The sequence below is a fragment of the Lampetra planeri genome, chromosome 3 (genome assembly GCF_965212315.1).
Source record: "Lampetra planeri chromosome 3, kcLamPlan1.2.h2, whole genome shotgun sequence".
Taxonomy (NCBI): domain Eukaryota; kingdom Metazoa; phylum Chordata; class Hyperoartia; order Petromyzontiformes; family Petromyzontidae; genus Lampetra; species Lampetra planeri.
Genome location: NC_136109.1, coordinates 6653517 through 6667463, shown reverse-complemented (window position 1 = coordinate 6667463; position 13947 = coordinate 6653517). Strand labels below are relative to the sequence as shown.

At 42.1% G+C, this 13947-nt stretch overlaps 1 protein-coding gene across 2 annotated transcripts in view; it reads right to left on the bottom strand.

Moving 5' to 3' along the window:
• Positions 1-13279, bottom strand: part of LOC144736981 (uncharacterized) — a 31958-nt gene extending 18679 nt beyond the window's left edge. For both annotated transcript variants that reach the window (XM_078619652.1, XM_078619653.1), the window contains exons 1-9: positions 13172-13279; positions 12488-12645; positions 10909-10985; positions 8893-8929; positions 6475-6541; positions 4851-4963; positions 3660-3770; positions 2539-2655; positions 1726-1843 (exon numbers count right to left, since the gene is read on the bottom strand). In XM_078619652.1, coding sequence (XP_078475778.1) covers positions 1726-1843; positions 2539-2655; positions 3660-3770; positions 4851-4963; positions 6475-6541; positions 8893-8929; positions 10909-10985; positions 12488-12645; positions 13172-13185 — 812 coding nt within the window. In that variant the 5' untranslated portion in view covers positions 13186-13279. The remainder of the gene's footprint in view (positions 1-1725; positions 1844-2538; positions 2656-3659; positions 3771-4850; positions 4964-6474; positions 6542-8892; positions 8930-10908; positions 10986-12487; positions 12646-13171) is intronic.
• Positions 13280-13947: the final 668 nt, after the last annotated feature.

Below are 13947 nucleotides of genomic sequence, written 5' to 3'. Positions count from 1 at the left end.
GCCTCGACAGACCTGGTTTTCACCTGAGGATGGCTGCTTGCGTTGTGGCCGAAACGTCGTGAGAATTATTTTATTATGTTTTATTTTTATTATTTTATTACTTCCTTCTACGTGACTTTACTGAAAGAACCAAGAAGATGAATCCCTGCAGTCACGAAAGCTTTAAATCGAGATGGGATACAATTACGAATTTAATGTACTGTGTTGAACCGTACCTGGATTTTGTGTCTGCAAGTTCTCAGACAGAAATCGTGCCAGTTTGTAGGTGGGTAAGTCAATGGTGGAGACAGTAGGATGGAGTGGTGTACCTTCTTTATGGATTTTTGGTAATCCATAAAATCTGGGTGGTCTAGCAGCAGAGGGTTTCAGGGAAAGCCGTGTGGTTGGTTCGATTAAAGACGTCGAATCAGTGATGATGTTGTTGGTTTACGTTACCAGGCGGTTGGCAGGATCTCTACTAATTTTGGTATAGCTGCCATCATTAGATAGGTCCTGATTTTTGTTATTGTATGTGCTTTTGTCCTCGATGACAGTGGCATTGCCCTTGTCGGCTGAGAGGATGACTATATAATCTCTCTTTTTTTAGTTGAGAGAGTTCAAGGCGCTCATCCTTGCTGATGTTGCTAATAGGTGTCTCAGCATTTTTGAGAATTGCAGCGATTTATGATCTTGCTACGTCTGCAGGAAGGTGTCCCAACCCGTTAAGGGCTACGTCGACCTGGGCAATGATATCATTAACTGGGATGTGTTTATGGGTGACTGCGAAATTCAACCCTTTAGCCAGAACAGATTTTAGGCTGTCGGAAATTGGGATGTTGCTCTGATTGATAACAATCTTGTCACCATCTAACTTTCTGTCTGGATCTGGCTTCTTCTTGGAGAGGAGGTTGAACTTGGAAATGAGGTTATCTTTGCATTTAACTGACATTGAGGCGGCTGAAGAGGATGTCATGTTATCTACATGGTCCCAATCAGATGTAGAATTTTTTTCTGTCAATGTTAAGTGTCATTGCAAGAGGGTCTTGTCTAAATTGTCTAGTTCAAATCGGAGCAGTCTTATTCTCTCTGAGATCAGGGCTAGGCTGGCCCTGAACAAGATCCGTTTAGCATTAGGAGAAGTGACAGGAGCAGATGTGAGTGTAAAGGCGATCGGTATTACCTTAGTGTCGTGGCATCTCTTCAGAAAAGTGAGGACTCGATCAAATGAGTCTTCTTGTCTCAAAGTTTGTTGACAAGATATAATAGTAGTGTATACGTGGCTTTACCGAAAGACCGAAAGAATATGAATTCCTGCAGTCACGAAAGCTTTAAGTCAAGATTTAGTTAGATTATGATAAAATCTCATTGTAGATTAGAACATTTCGGGCCATGTTCTCAATTTTATTAACTGGATGAAAATACTATGTCGGGCGATTTGCTCCACTAATTTGTAACGGAGACATCTGTACATTTACAAAATTTCGTACCTTTACAATTTCAACAAAAAAATCCCCTAAGACTAATCCCCTACCCTTCCGTGACCCCTAAGTACCCTCGCGGTCACTCTTTTCTAAAATTTTGCCCGCCCCTACCATATGAATTATTATATTTTGTCACGGTTTATTTACATTGAACGCCTTGAGTGAAGGCGCTCTATGAATATAAAATAACTTCGAACAGTGAGTACATTTCGTGACAGAGAATGTTATTTTTATTTGTAGCAGATCAGAAAACTAGGAGACACACCTGCCCAGCGCTCTGAAGTAAAAGTAGTCCTCCTGGGGGTCTTTGGGTATAAGTCTGACGCACGTTTTCTCCGTCAGCTCATCACAGGCCTGCTGAATGGCTTCTTTGTCACTGGCATCTGAAAGGAAAATGCTACTCTCACATTGATGCCACTTACTAGTAGTTTTACTCCCTTCATGCCGTAGCAAAACATTATGAATGAAGAGACCGATACGAACCTTACCAAGTGGAAGGAGAAAGCATCTAAACGCACATTTCTCAAGATAATGTTCAACAGGGAAATGGTGAGGAACGATGCAATTCAGGTTGGGTGGAACCACAATGGATATATTGGGCGTGGTTATATAGAGGAGTGTCACAAGGGTAAGGATAATGTGAGGTTTGTGACGGTATAAATGAATAAATATAGCATAGGCAAGTATGATGCGTGGTCTGAAAATGTTACACAAAAGTACATTAACAGTGTTTCAGTCGAACAACGCAAAGCAAAAACTTGACAATTTTATACGACGTTTCACTCGAAAGTTGAGATCTTGTTGAAACCTGATGACGCTGAGGGTAATTTCTAGCGAAACATCGTGTAACTAAAGGTACAATTTAGCATGCTTTTCAACATAACCAAGTTGTCACGTGGGCTATAGTAGCACATTACCACTTCATTTGTTTGGCTTAGTCGGACGGTTGAGAGTTTACAGCTCCAATTCAACAACACTTATACGATCTAACCCAAAAGAAACCAATAATAATAATATTGGTCGTGAAGCCCATTGTGTGGAATGAAACGTGCGGCCAGGCAGTGCACGCTGCGCTCACTGAAGGCGATGGAGACGCTGTAGGGGATGTACACCTTGCCACTCTGCTCGGGCCACAGCTTGATTTCGTCTGAGGGATCTCCTGCAATGTCTCCAGTCTTCTCGAACTGTTTTCCAACTATTACACCAAAAGAAGATAAAGTGTGACGAAAGGCAAGTACAATTATTTTTCTAAATCAATTGCAGCTAATGGCCGCATTACAAAATACAGTCTGTTGTCCAATAACGCCAGGTGTTTTCATAGCGCGAATTGGATATAACGTGATGAATGTATTTGGGAACACATTTTGTATAATGCGAACTGGATATAATGCGATTGAGTTAACAGAATTACGTCGCACGAGTAGAAATAAGCAGTTGTACGACTGCCTCGGCGTAGCATCACACAAGGTGGGATACTGCTGGATGCTTCTAGATGCTACCCACGTGCCTGTCTTTGTTCAGCCTGTATATGCATCTCATGTGTTATCGTGGACTGGGCTTCACCATAAATTGGATATCATGTATTATAACTCGGTTTTCCACAATGCTTGTGTTCTTCAGGAACGCAACTACCGCGTTATAGGAGAACAGACTGTACATTGGAAACTAGTTACTGTACATACATGCAAATTATAAAAGAACTTGAAACCTGAAACAATAACGTGTAAATGGTAAAGCCATGAGCGCCAGCCTACAAAGTCTATATGGCATCGGTTGGCCAACACTGCATTGTCCAATAATTAATCTGTTTGAAGGAAAACTCTAACTTGAACACCATAGCAGTGGGGACATGTGAGTTCTGCAAGAAAACACTTGCTCCTTCAGCCAGGAGGCATTTAAGATCAGCCGTGTACGTATTGTAAACAAGGATCAATGTCATACTTATTCGTAAATGTTAACATAGGACAGCAACGACATAGCAGGTGGTACAAAACTGAAAAAATATGACGGTTAGATGTTTTGATGCAAACATGCAATGCAGAGATCTCACCAAATGCATGACACAAATGAAGATTGTGCAACACAGAGTAGAAGCCATGGGGGAATAACGGTAATGGCGAATAAGCCGCATATTTTTAGGCTTTCTGGCCATTCTTTATACAGATTAACTAAAGTCAAGGCTAAGAATAGATATCTTACCTTCGAAGAGTTCATGTTCTGACAGAAGCAGAGTAATCTTATTCCTCAACGTTATTATCTGCACTCGTGACTTGTCAAGCCTGCAAGACTCAATCATCTTCTGTAAGAGAGCTAGAAAATAAGTTACAAGAGACCCATGTAAGATTATGGCATCGCACAAGCTGTATTATTTGAACAAATGTTGAAATTTAATGCGGTGTGGCTAGTTCCTAGGTGTCTAACTATATAATTCATTATCAACATAATGGTAGGAATTGGTGATACATGAGTCTGTGCTATGTCTGTGCATGTTTGCTTTTGGAGTGGGGGACCTAATTAACAACGGGTCACTTTAATCCAGCACCACACAATAATTCTTAATGAAAAGAGAGGAGACTTTCTGCACCCTGCTCATTAAAAAAACGCTTGATTAAAACACCTTAATGAATTAACTGGAATCCAAAAGTTGTATTCTGCCATGGTTGTTTTGTGTGGTGATTAGTGGCAGAGATGAGGGAAATTCAATGCACGTGAAAACGGGTCGTTGATACCCGATTAAAACCCTCTACAAGTTTCCTGAACTTGAATTGCCACATTAATGGTTCGCTCTTTTTTCACAAGCTCCCATCCTTCCTCTTGTTTTACAGCATATAGACACCTAGACATTTATGTTCACTTCAATTCCAATGGAATTTGTTTCGTATGTCTTTTTCTGCTTACAATTTCGTATAATAGTCACCATAAACTGACATTGCTCACAGACTTACATTGCACATATACTAACATTGGCCATTTAACTCATATATCCTCGTCTGTTTACTTATTAGTCATATCCCTCTATCTGTGTAATGTGTCTGTAAAATAATTCGTAATTGTGCTCTGTTCAGTCTAAAAATAATCTGCAAGAGCCACCTTCCATTACAGGGAATGTATTATTTAACATTTATTTATGTTTGCATCATATTTTGGATTTCTCATGTGCCACGGTTGTGTTTGCTCTAATTTCTATTTTTTCATTGCTGTACTTTATATGATTTGTTTTGCAATGTCACGTTGGTGGCCTAGGTCTATGTTGCAAATGAGACTATCCTGGTCTCTTGGGTTTTCACATGGTTAAAATATATATATATAAACTTAACTTGATATGATTTTTCTGTACTGAGTTGATTAAATAATCGTTTAATGAAAAACGTGTCAGAATACAAAACCTACTTGGACCGCCCTCTTGCTTGAAAACATTAAGCAATTTTTCTCTGTCCTCAACACATTCTGCAGACAGCATGTTCAGCAGACTCTGCAGGCGTGGCAGTGAGGAGCTGTCATACCTGCCAAATAGACGCACGCTGGTATTACAATAAGCACAACAGAATCTATTGCATTCACATAAATAATGCATTGGCTACATTACAAACAAGCTATTCATTCCTGGAAGCAAGCAGCTATGTGATGCAAAAAGTGTCTCCAAACTCATATGAGCATGCAAATGAGCATGTTCATTTCTACCTGCATGTGATGTCATGGTATATGTCGCATGACATCATCCCATCATGCGACTAGGATGCTAACGTTGTTAATCATCAACCACGATAGTTTTACTGCTGGATGAAGGCTTCCACAACTTGTCGCCATTTCTTATTTGCCTGTGATGTAACAATCCATCCAGCATCTGTATACCTGCTTATTTAATTGCTCCATCTCTGTGATGGTCATCCTCAAGGGCGCATTCCCAGAGGCCATCATCCTTTCCAGCGATGCATCCTGTCCAAGCTGACTTATTTTTCTTAACAGTCAATATGATGCATTTACTCTGCATTTGTTGTTCCATATGTTCCTCTTTCTGTCTCTCAATGTAATGCCATTTGTGCAACTCTCCAAGTTAATTGATGTGCTTTTGAATTTCTTTTTCCATTTTCTCTGTTTCCATCCATGTTTCTGACCCATAACAGGTCATACGCATTCATACAAAATATATATTCATGTTGGAAAGCATTACACAATCTGTGCATATACATGACATTTCTTCCTTTTTTAAGGTACATTTTGGCATTAACAAAGAGCAACAACGCTTACGTTTTACAGATGAGTGTAATACGAACAACATTTAACAAAGTGAAACAAGACTAACATGATCGTTTGGTTCACTAAGCATGCAAAAATGTAAAGTTAATATCTGTTACATATGAAAACAAGCTTGATAATCCAGCCAAGTAGCAGAATCTTCTGATGGTGCATTTTACAAATGTTAGGTTGTAAGTTTGACTCAGACTATCATCCCATCAGAAATGATTCAACTGCTTTGTCAGTACAGGATGGCTCAAAGTAATGACACGTATGGTTGTTTAATTTATTTTAACAATGGCATTAAAACATTTTCATTGATTATTCTTTAAGTTAATATTTGATCAATTATATTTTTTTCATATCTATTTCAGGTGACATTTAAAAATGTAAAAAAAAATACTAAAGATTAACAAATTTAATTCGTTTCTAGTTATGCTGCTGTAATTGTAAAAAAAGCCCTAAATTATTTTTTACAAATAATTAATGAATACATTAATGTTACTGGAAGTCATTTTGAACATTTTTGTAAAAATAAATTAAATAATCCTCCGTGATGTTGAAATAAATAGAAAGCCCTATGTGACCTGCTTCTTGAGCTACCCTGTATATCAAGAGGGGTTATCCTGTGGACAGATTCCCACTGGAGAGCTTAGAGACGACTGCTGCCCAATTCTGACTTGAGCAGTAGATACCGACTCCAGAAAAAGCCTTGGCCAGAAGAGAAGCCACGAATGGGGAGAGGGGGGTACAAACAGCCCAAGAGAGAGCTCCTCACCAGCGGATCTCCATCAGCTCTTTAATGAGGTTCCTAAGGGGGTCCGTTTTCTCCTTCCACTCGAGCCCTGACAGCGTGAGACAAGAATTGTAGTTGCGAGTTTTTTTATGATGAGGTAGTGGGATGAAGCCCATAAAAAATTGGCCTTTACTGTAAAACTTTGCAGCTCTACCACCATATCAAAGATATATACTCTCTGGTTCTTTCAATAAAGTCACATAGGTAGAAAAAATTATTAAAAAAGAGAAAACACGAAATTTCGGTCGCAACACAAGCGTCCGTCTTCAGGTGTGAAAAAAATATCTGCTGTTGTGGCTTTATATAGGCACGGGAAAACACGACGTTTCGGTTGCAACGGTGGTCGTCGTCTTCTCTCACCCACCCGGTTGTCATCGTCCTCTCTCACCCACACGGTTGTCGTCGTCCTCTCTCACCCACCCGGTGGTCGTCGTCCTCTCTCACCCACCCCGGTGATCATCTTCCTCACTCACCCACCCGGTTGTCGTCGTCCTCAGTCACCCACCCGGTTGTCATCGTACTTACTCACCCACCCGGGTGTCGTCGTACTCACCCACCCGGGTGTCGTCGTCCTCTCTCACCCACCCGGGTGTCGTCGTCCTCACTCACCCACCCCGTTGTCGTCCTCCTCACTCACCCACCCGGTTGTCGTCCTCCTCACTCACCCACCCGGTGGTCGGCATCCTCACTCACCCACCCGGTGGTCGGCATCCTCACTCACCCACCCCATTGTCGTCCTCCTCACTCACCCACCCCGTTGTTGTCCTCCTCACTCACCCACCTGGTGGTCGTCATCCTCACTCACCCACCCCGTTGTCGTCCTCCTCACTCACCACCTGGCGGTTGTCGTCGTTGTCCTCACTCACCCACCCGGTTGGCGTCGTCCTCTCTCACCCACCCGGTTGTCGTTGTCCAATTTCTCTAGCCCCACCCGTCCATGCACGCCACAAACCCTCCCCCCTCTCCCCTGTGAACTCCCACAGACAAACTCCTTCCCCCCTTCCCTCTCCACTCCCGTGCCTATATAAAGCCCCAACAGCAGATAATTATTTCACACCTGAAGACAGACGCTTGTGTTGCGACCGAAACGTCGTGTTTTCTTTTATTTCTTATTATTTTTTCTATCTACGTGACTTTACCAAAAGAACCAGAGAGTATGGATTCCTGCAGTCACGAAAGCTTCAAATCAACAAATACATATGTTTACCATTGGTGAATGTGATGAGTTATGACATATATATTAAGTGTTTATGACCTCATGGAGCTTCCCGCACTATGGTCAAAAAACTATTTTCTTAGAGAGCTTCATCCCACAACCGAGATGAGGGTTTGTTCATTTCACTAAGATTTACCCATCTCCACGTAATATTTGTCCCGGCATAAAACCAGCATACAGGGGAGTATTTACATTTCATTTTACAGAAAATATAAAACATGTATTTCAAAGATAGTGCTGAAGCACAGCAATGTGCATTTATTATAAAAAGGAGACAATTGATATTCTTTGGGTCTTTCGGTAAAGCCACGTAGATAGAAAGACCCAAAGAATATGAATTCCTGCAGTCACGAAAGCTTTAAGTGGAGACAATAGAGTTTATCAAAATTGAGAAATAACATATGAGTGCTCAACTGAGAGTACCGTGCATTTTTTCTAGGCACTCTGCCATGGCGTGGGAATCTCATCGAGTGGTCAGCAAGACCATCGAGACCAGTGGCAGAGCCAGTGGGGGGGGTCCGATTGAAATCCCTAATTTCGATCGGATCATTGGGGTTTATTAGAAATAAATCGGCATTTTGCGACCCCCACTGCCACTGTGTAGCATATTATTATGTGCCAGGAACTCTATGAGATGATAGGACAATATTCTGAGTTCATAATTGGCAATAAGTAACGGCAAAGCAGCTATAAGTGACTCAGAATTGTGCGCAGTTGCGTATACAGTACACAACTTCCCTGAAGGCATTCACCTTCAGCGAGCACGATGCCGATCACACACGGTTCAAATTCGACCCTTGATCGATGGCTACGCCATCGCCGCACACGTGTCGAATAAAATCAAGCGACAAGTCCTTGCTTACTCTTTGGTTCTTTCGGTAAACTCACGTAGGTATAAAATAAAATAAATTAAATCACGACTTTTCGGGCGCAACACAAGCATCCGTCATCAGGTGGGACAACCACAGCAATTGTTTCTTGATTTATTTTATTTTATACCTACGTGACTTTACCGAAAGAACCAAAGAGTATGGATCCCTGCAGTCACGAAAGTCCTTACTTACTAACAACTCCTATCATTTTTAATTTCTGGAGGGGTTTCCCCCTCTACCTGAAAATCCTGGCTCCGCCATTGATTGAGGCAACCTGCACCCTGTGACCATGGGATCCCCACCAGCCGTTACCTTTCTTCTTGGCTTCCTCGTCAACTTCCTCTTTCGTCTTCATGGAGAAAACGCACGGAAATGCAAAACGATTAATTTGTAAAACAAGAAAATTACAGTGGCTCATGAAACCACACCCGTAAACTGCATTACAGCAGTCACAATTTTTTATATAGTGCGTGCAAAAAAATAGTGCAGTGGTTGAGAGTGTTCATCAGTAGCCACGCTTATTATTCGACATCTTTGACCACTGTGATTATGGTCAGAGCCATTTTGAAAATCTTGCATGCAAATCAAGTTTCTAGGAAATGTGATTATTAGCTTTAAAAAAATCAGTGTGAATGCCTTAAGATAGTTTACAGTGTAATGTGGAAATTTAAATAATTGCTACATGGTAAACAATGCATTACTGCATCTCCTTGTCTAACTCCCCTTCTCAAATGTAATTCGATACGGAAAACCCTCTTGCAACTGGATACAAAAAATAATAAAATCACACCAAAAATGTAATTGAACCAAAAAAACTGGAGCAGAAACAATGTTTGCTAACTGATTAATATTTGAACCTTATGGAGGGATCCCGGGGTACCGAATAAACGGAAGTCAAAATCATAATTAATTTATTTATTTTTGGCGACTCCATCCCACCGCGCACATAAATGCCGCGACCAACCAGAAATCAATCCTCTTGTTCTTCACCAAGCACCCGTCGTTGCCAAAATTGCCGTAGTCATAAACAAAACTTTTGAATTTTGATTAGCGCATCGTGTAGAGCTCATCGAGAGGAATAGATTGCCGTATCGTTCGCCTTCAACAAACATAAAATGACATCGCAAGGCAGTTTATGCGAGAGCCGGGGGCTTATGGGACCCCAGGGTCCCGCCATAAGGTTCATTTGTTCTAAGAATGGTGCGGTGTTCAGCATTCGATTTGCACAGGTTGGTTAATACCCAGCCGGTGGTCGTCTAGCTATTTACTTAGGACATTACAGTATTTGTCTAAATAAATTAAATCATGTCACCATCGTGTACGCACGCTTGCCTGCTGGCGTACCAGCCAGCCAGGCATTAAGGCAACCAGCCAGCCAGCCACACTTTTTTTATTTAATGTAATATTACTTTTAAATATTTGCATTATTTCGGCCTTGGTTTGTGAGAGGGTGGCTGACTGCATACATTTTCACTGAGTCGAATATCTTCCATGGTTTACAGTGGTTATATACAATGCTCTTTGATATTCATTCGTTTCTTTCCAAAATGTGATTGGTAGACTTCTCTACCAGTATCCACATAACATGTTCCTAAATGCTGCTTGCTCACGTTGGTTGGCTGCCCTTCTCTATTTTCCATGTTCCGTTGTCAATTATTTTTTAGATCAATCTATATAAGTGTCACCAGAGGCTAATGGGCCTGTATTTCCCCATGTCAGGTGAGTTCACCAGTGTGCACTAACCAGTGTGGTGAAGCATGCACACATATCTTCCGATCAATGGTGATGCAACCTAAAACCCTGCCACTTGCAAATCTGGTTGAATCATCCCACGAACGAGTGAATAATGTTAAGTATCGCCGGTTGAAAACAGGATGGCTCCTTGATTTCATCATTAATATATATGAAACTATTTTTATTATACCAGGTAAGCTGAGCTATATAGCTCTTTTTCAGAAGTGACCTGCCACAAATGATAGCTCAACGAAGTGGCTTATCATGTGTAAATTGATAGCAGCAAAATAATCTAAATAATCTAAACGCATGTTGATTCTAAATGTGGAGAGAAAAACTGGAGGACCCGGAGAAAAATCAACGGGACCACAGGGAGAACATGCAAACCCCAAATATAGAGGTGTTAGAGTCGGGATCGAACCCGCAAACTCCTGTATACCATACGAGGTAGTTAATATCTGACCACGGCGCCCCAGAACCTAATTGTGAGCCATGCAGTTTTATAATTGTGTTTGTATGTATGCTGAACGATTATGATAAAGTAATGGATTATAAATAAGTCATTCCCTAAAACAAAGTCAGCTTCTGTTTTACCTTTGCCTTCCAAACGCCGACGTTGCTGTCCAGCGGCGCGTCCTCATCAGCCGAGGTTCTGCTCCTCCTGGCCACTGCTGCCGACACAGAGACAGGGCCAGGTGAGCACACATGGGGGGCACCCAGCAACTCCACGGCACCATGCACGGCCACGGAACAACGTCTGAAGTTCACATAGCCAGAATTCCTCATATACAACAATAACTCACAATCTTAATGCACCCATAACATACAACAAGTGTCTCACAGCGTGGAAATACAAATGAGGAAACGGGAGAGAATGGCACGGACCGGGCAAAGGAGATAAAAGAGAAAATAACAAATGAAAGAGGTCCGAAAACATGGTTAAAGGGAAAACTTTGAGGAGAAATTTGAAAGCACCATGTTGGTGAGATATTTACTACCTCGCCTGGTATGCAAGAGGTCGTGGGTTTGATCCCGACTCTGAAACCTGCTGTATATTTGGCGTCTGCATGTCTCTCTCCCCGTGGTAGTGTGAATCAACATGCATTTAGAGTATTTGGCTGCTGTAAATTTCTACATATGCCACTTCGTCGAGCTATCATTTGTAGCCAAGTTGCTTCTGAAAAAGAGCTATATAGCACAGTGGGCCTTACCTGGTAAAATAAAAGTAGTTTAGTTTAAAGCAGAGAGAGAGAGAGGTGACCAGGTGGAGTTGCCTGGGGAGGGTGGGAGCTGGACAGAAAGAGTGGGAGCTGGGAAATGAGCTGACGGTGGGATCCACGATGCGTGCGACAAAAACTAAATCCCATGAAGGAACCGCGGCCAGCCTTGCTATCATCCAGAAGAGAGCGGAGTCTCCAACGGTAAAGTTACAGGATGTCTACAGAGGTATAACAGAGGCCTGTGGGATGGACATAGTGCAAGAGCATTGGAGTAGAAGGGCGAGAGGAGAGGGGAAAGGGGAAGTCATGGGATTTATGGGGTGCTTGAGCTGAGTTAAAGACATAGATGCACGATTGGTTTGGTTCTAGTAACAGCTTTACAACAATCAGCTTACTTCATGGGACCACCTTTGACAGTAGCAGAGGCGTCATCTAGTCAAACAACGTTTGAGACGAGGCTCAAAAGAAAGCTGTCTCTGGTGTGGACCAATCAGTTTCAAGGACAATGCATATTATATCAGAGTATGTTTTTTGTTTGCATTCTGACCACAAGCATTGTGGTTAATGCAGACATGATTCCTTGTAAAAAGGTTTCAGTTTGGTGTTTTAACATCTTAACACCTGTTTTGTTGTCAGAAAAAAGGGGAAAAACCTATTATCAATCAGCTTACTGTTGATCCGCCCATACTATACATCTGTGAAAAAAAGCTTCATAGCTCATCAACTATGTTTTGTGTCTGTTTCATGCCATTCGTGCAAAAATTGTACTTTTCAAATATGTGGGTATGCTTTGTGAAAGGTATTATTGCATCTGTTCAGGGTTGGAGTTACCGTGGTAGAGGTAAGAATGCGACAGACGAATGGACGCACGGACACACGGCTAATCATGAGACCCTCCCTGTCCTCACTAAAACCCAACACAGAGGCCAATGCCGTAAACCACGTGGCCCAACCTGCGGAAGCAGCATGCACCTCCGCCTCGTAGCCGTACAGCTTCTGCACCTTGACCACGTCGCAGGGACTCAGCGAGTTGCTCTGACCCATGTGCAACATGCACAGAACGTCCCTGGGGATGATCGTTGGGTTGCGCTCATCCACGGAGCCTGCCAACCTAGAAGACCACATGCGTACGAGCTGTAGTGAATGAGTAATGTTACGCACACAGATACATTGTGGTGTATAATTAATGTTACACACACACGTACATGCTGTGGTGCATGAGTAATGTTAAAAACACACATACATGTTGTTGTGCATGAGTAATCTTACATACACATACAGGTATATTCTATAGTGCATGAGTAAAGTTATGCACACACACACGTACATGCTTTTGTGCATGAGTAACGTTACACACAAACACAAATAACCCCAATATAACCTTGACAGATTGTTGGGCCGAGGGCTGTAAGTGAGCACCTATAAAGGCTGGCACAGCACACAAGGCGGGGTGGGTGGCCAGCACCACACCCGGCCACCTTTGTCTCCCTAGTAGCAATGTTTGTACACCATACCAGTCGACCTAGGGGAAGCACAGGACCGGTTCAGATAATCGTCACTGGTGATGGCCATGAGCAGGAATTGAACTCGGCTCGCCATGATCATAGCATAGCACGCGAATACACACACATACGTACATGCTGTAGTGCATGATGGAGCTGCAGTCGTAGGGCGCTCCCAAATCCTGTTCGTTTGAATTGATGTCCACAATCTGCTCTTTCCATTCTATGAAAAACAAAGAACACCTGTGATATCGCATCATCACTGTTGCAAATGCCACGTACACCACAGATAAGCATCTTGTTCAGATTCCCTGCATTCCATGCACACTGGGTGACAAGTGCACGGAACCGTGCTGCATTTTTCACGTTCGCAGATGCATACGCAGCCTCGAAACCAGTCCACTGACCCCGCAGGAACCTGTGCTTTGTGTAGTTTAAGTTTATTTTGCTTAAATTGTAAAAAAAATTGTCTCAAGAGTGAGAAGCAGGTGCCACTGCTTATTTATTTCATAAGTTTACGAGGTGGCCCGGTAGTTCAAAGGACTGATACCATCTCATTCAACCATCTCAGAACCCATCATGTTGCTTATATCTGTCTGTTCTTTATTTTACCATATTAGAGAACAATGAGATTCATTACAGTATTGGTTTATTAGCCATCACCTCCACACAAACTGATCTTTCATCCTCTGGGATGCATTCCATTTAATGGCTGCAACTCTGTTATTACACTTGATGATCGGCCAAGTAGCGCCAATGTGTGTTGTGAGGTGCGATTGGACATTTAATTTACATCACCTTCCTCTGGCGCATTACAGTTTTAGCTTTACTGAGAAATTGTCGAGCCATTTATTATCCTTTCGTTTTTTCAAAGTATGACTGTACTGTAATGAATGGTTGGACAATTTCTC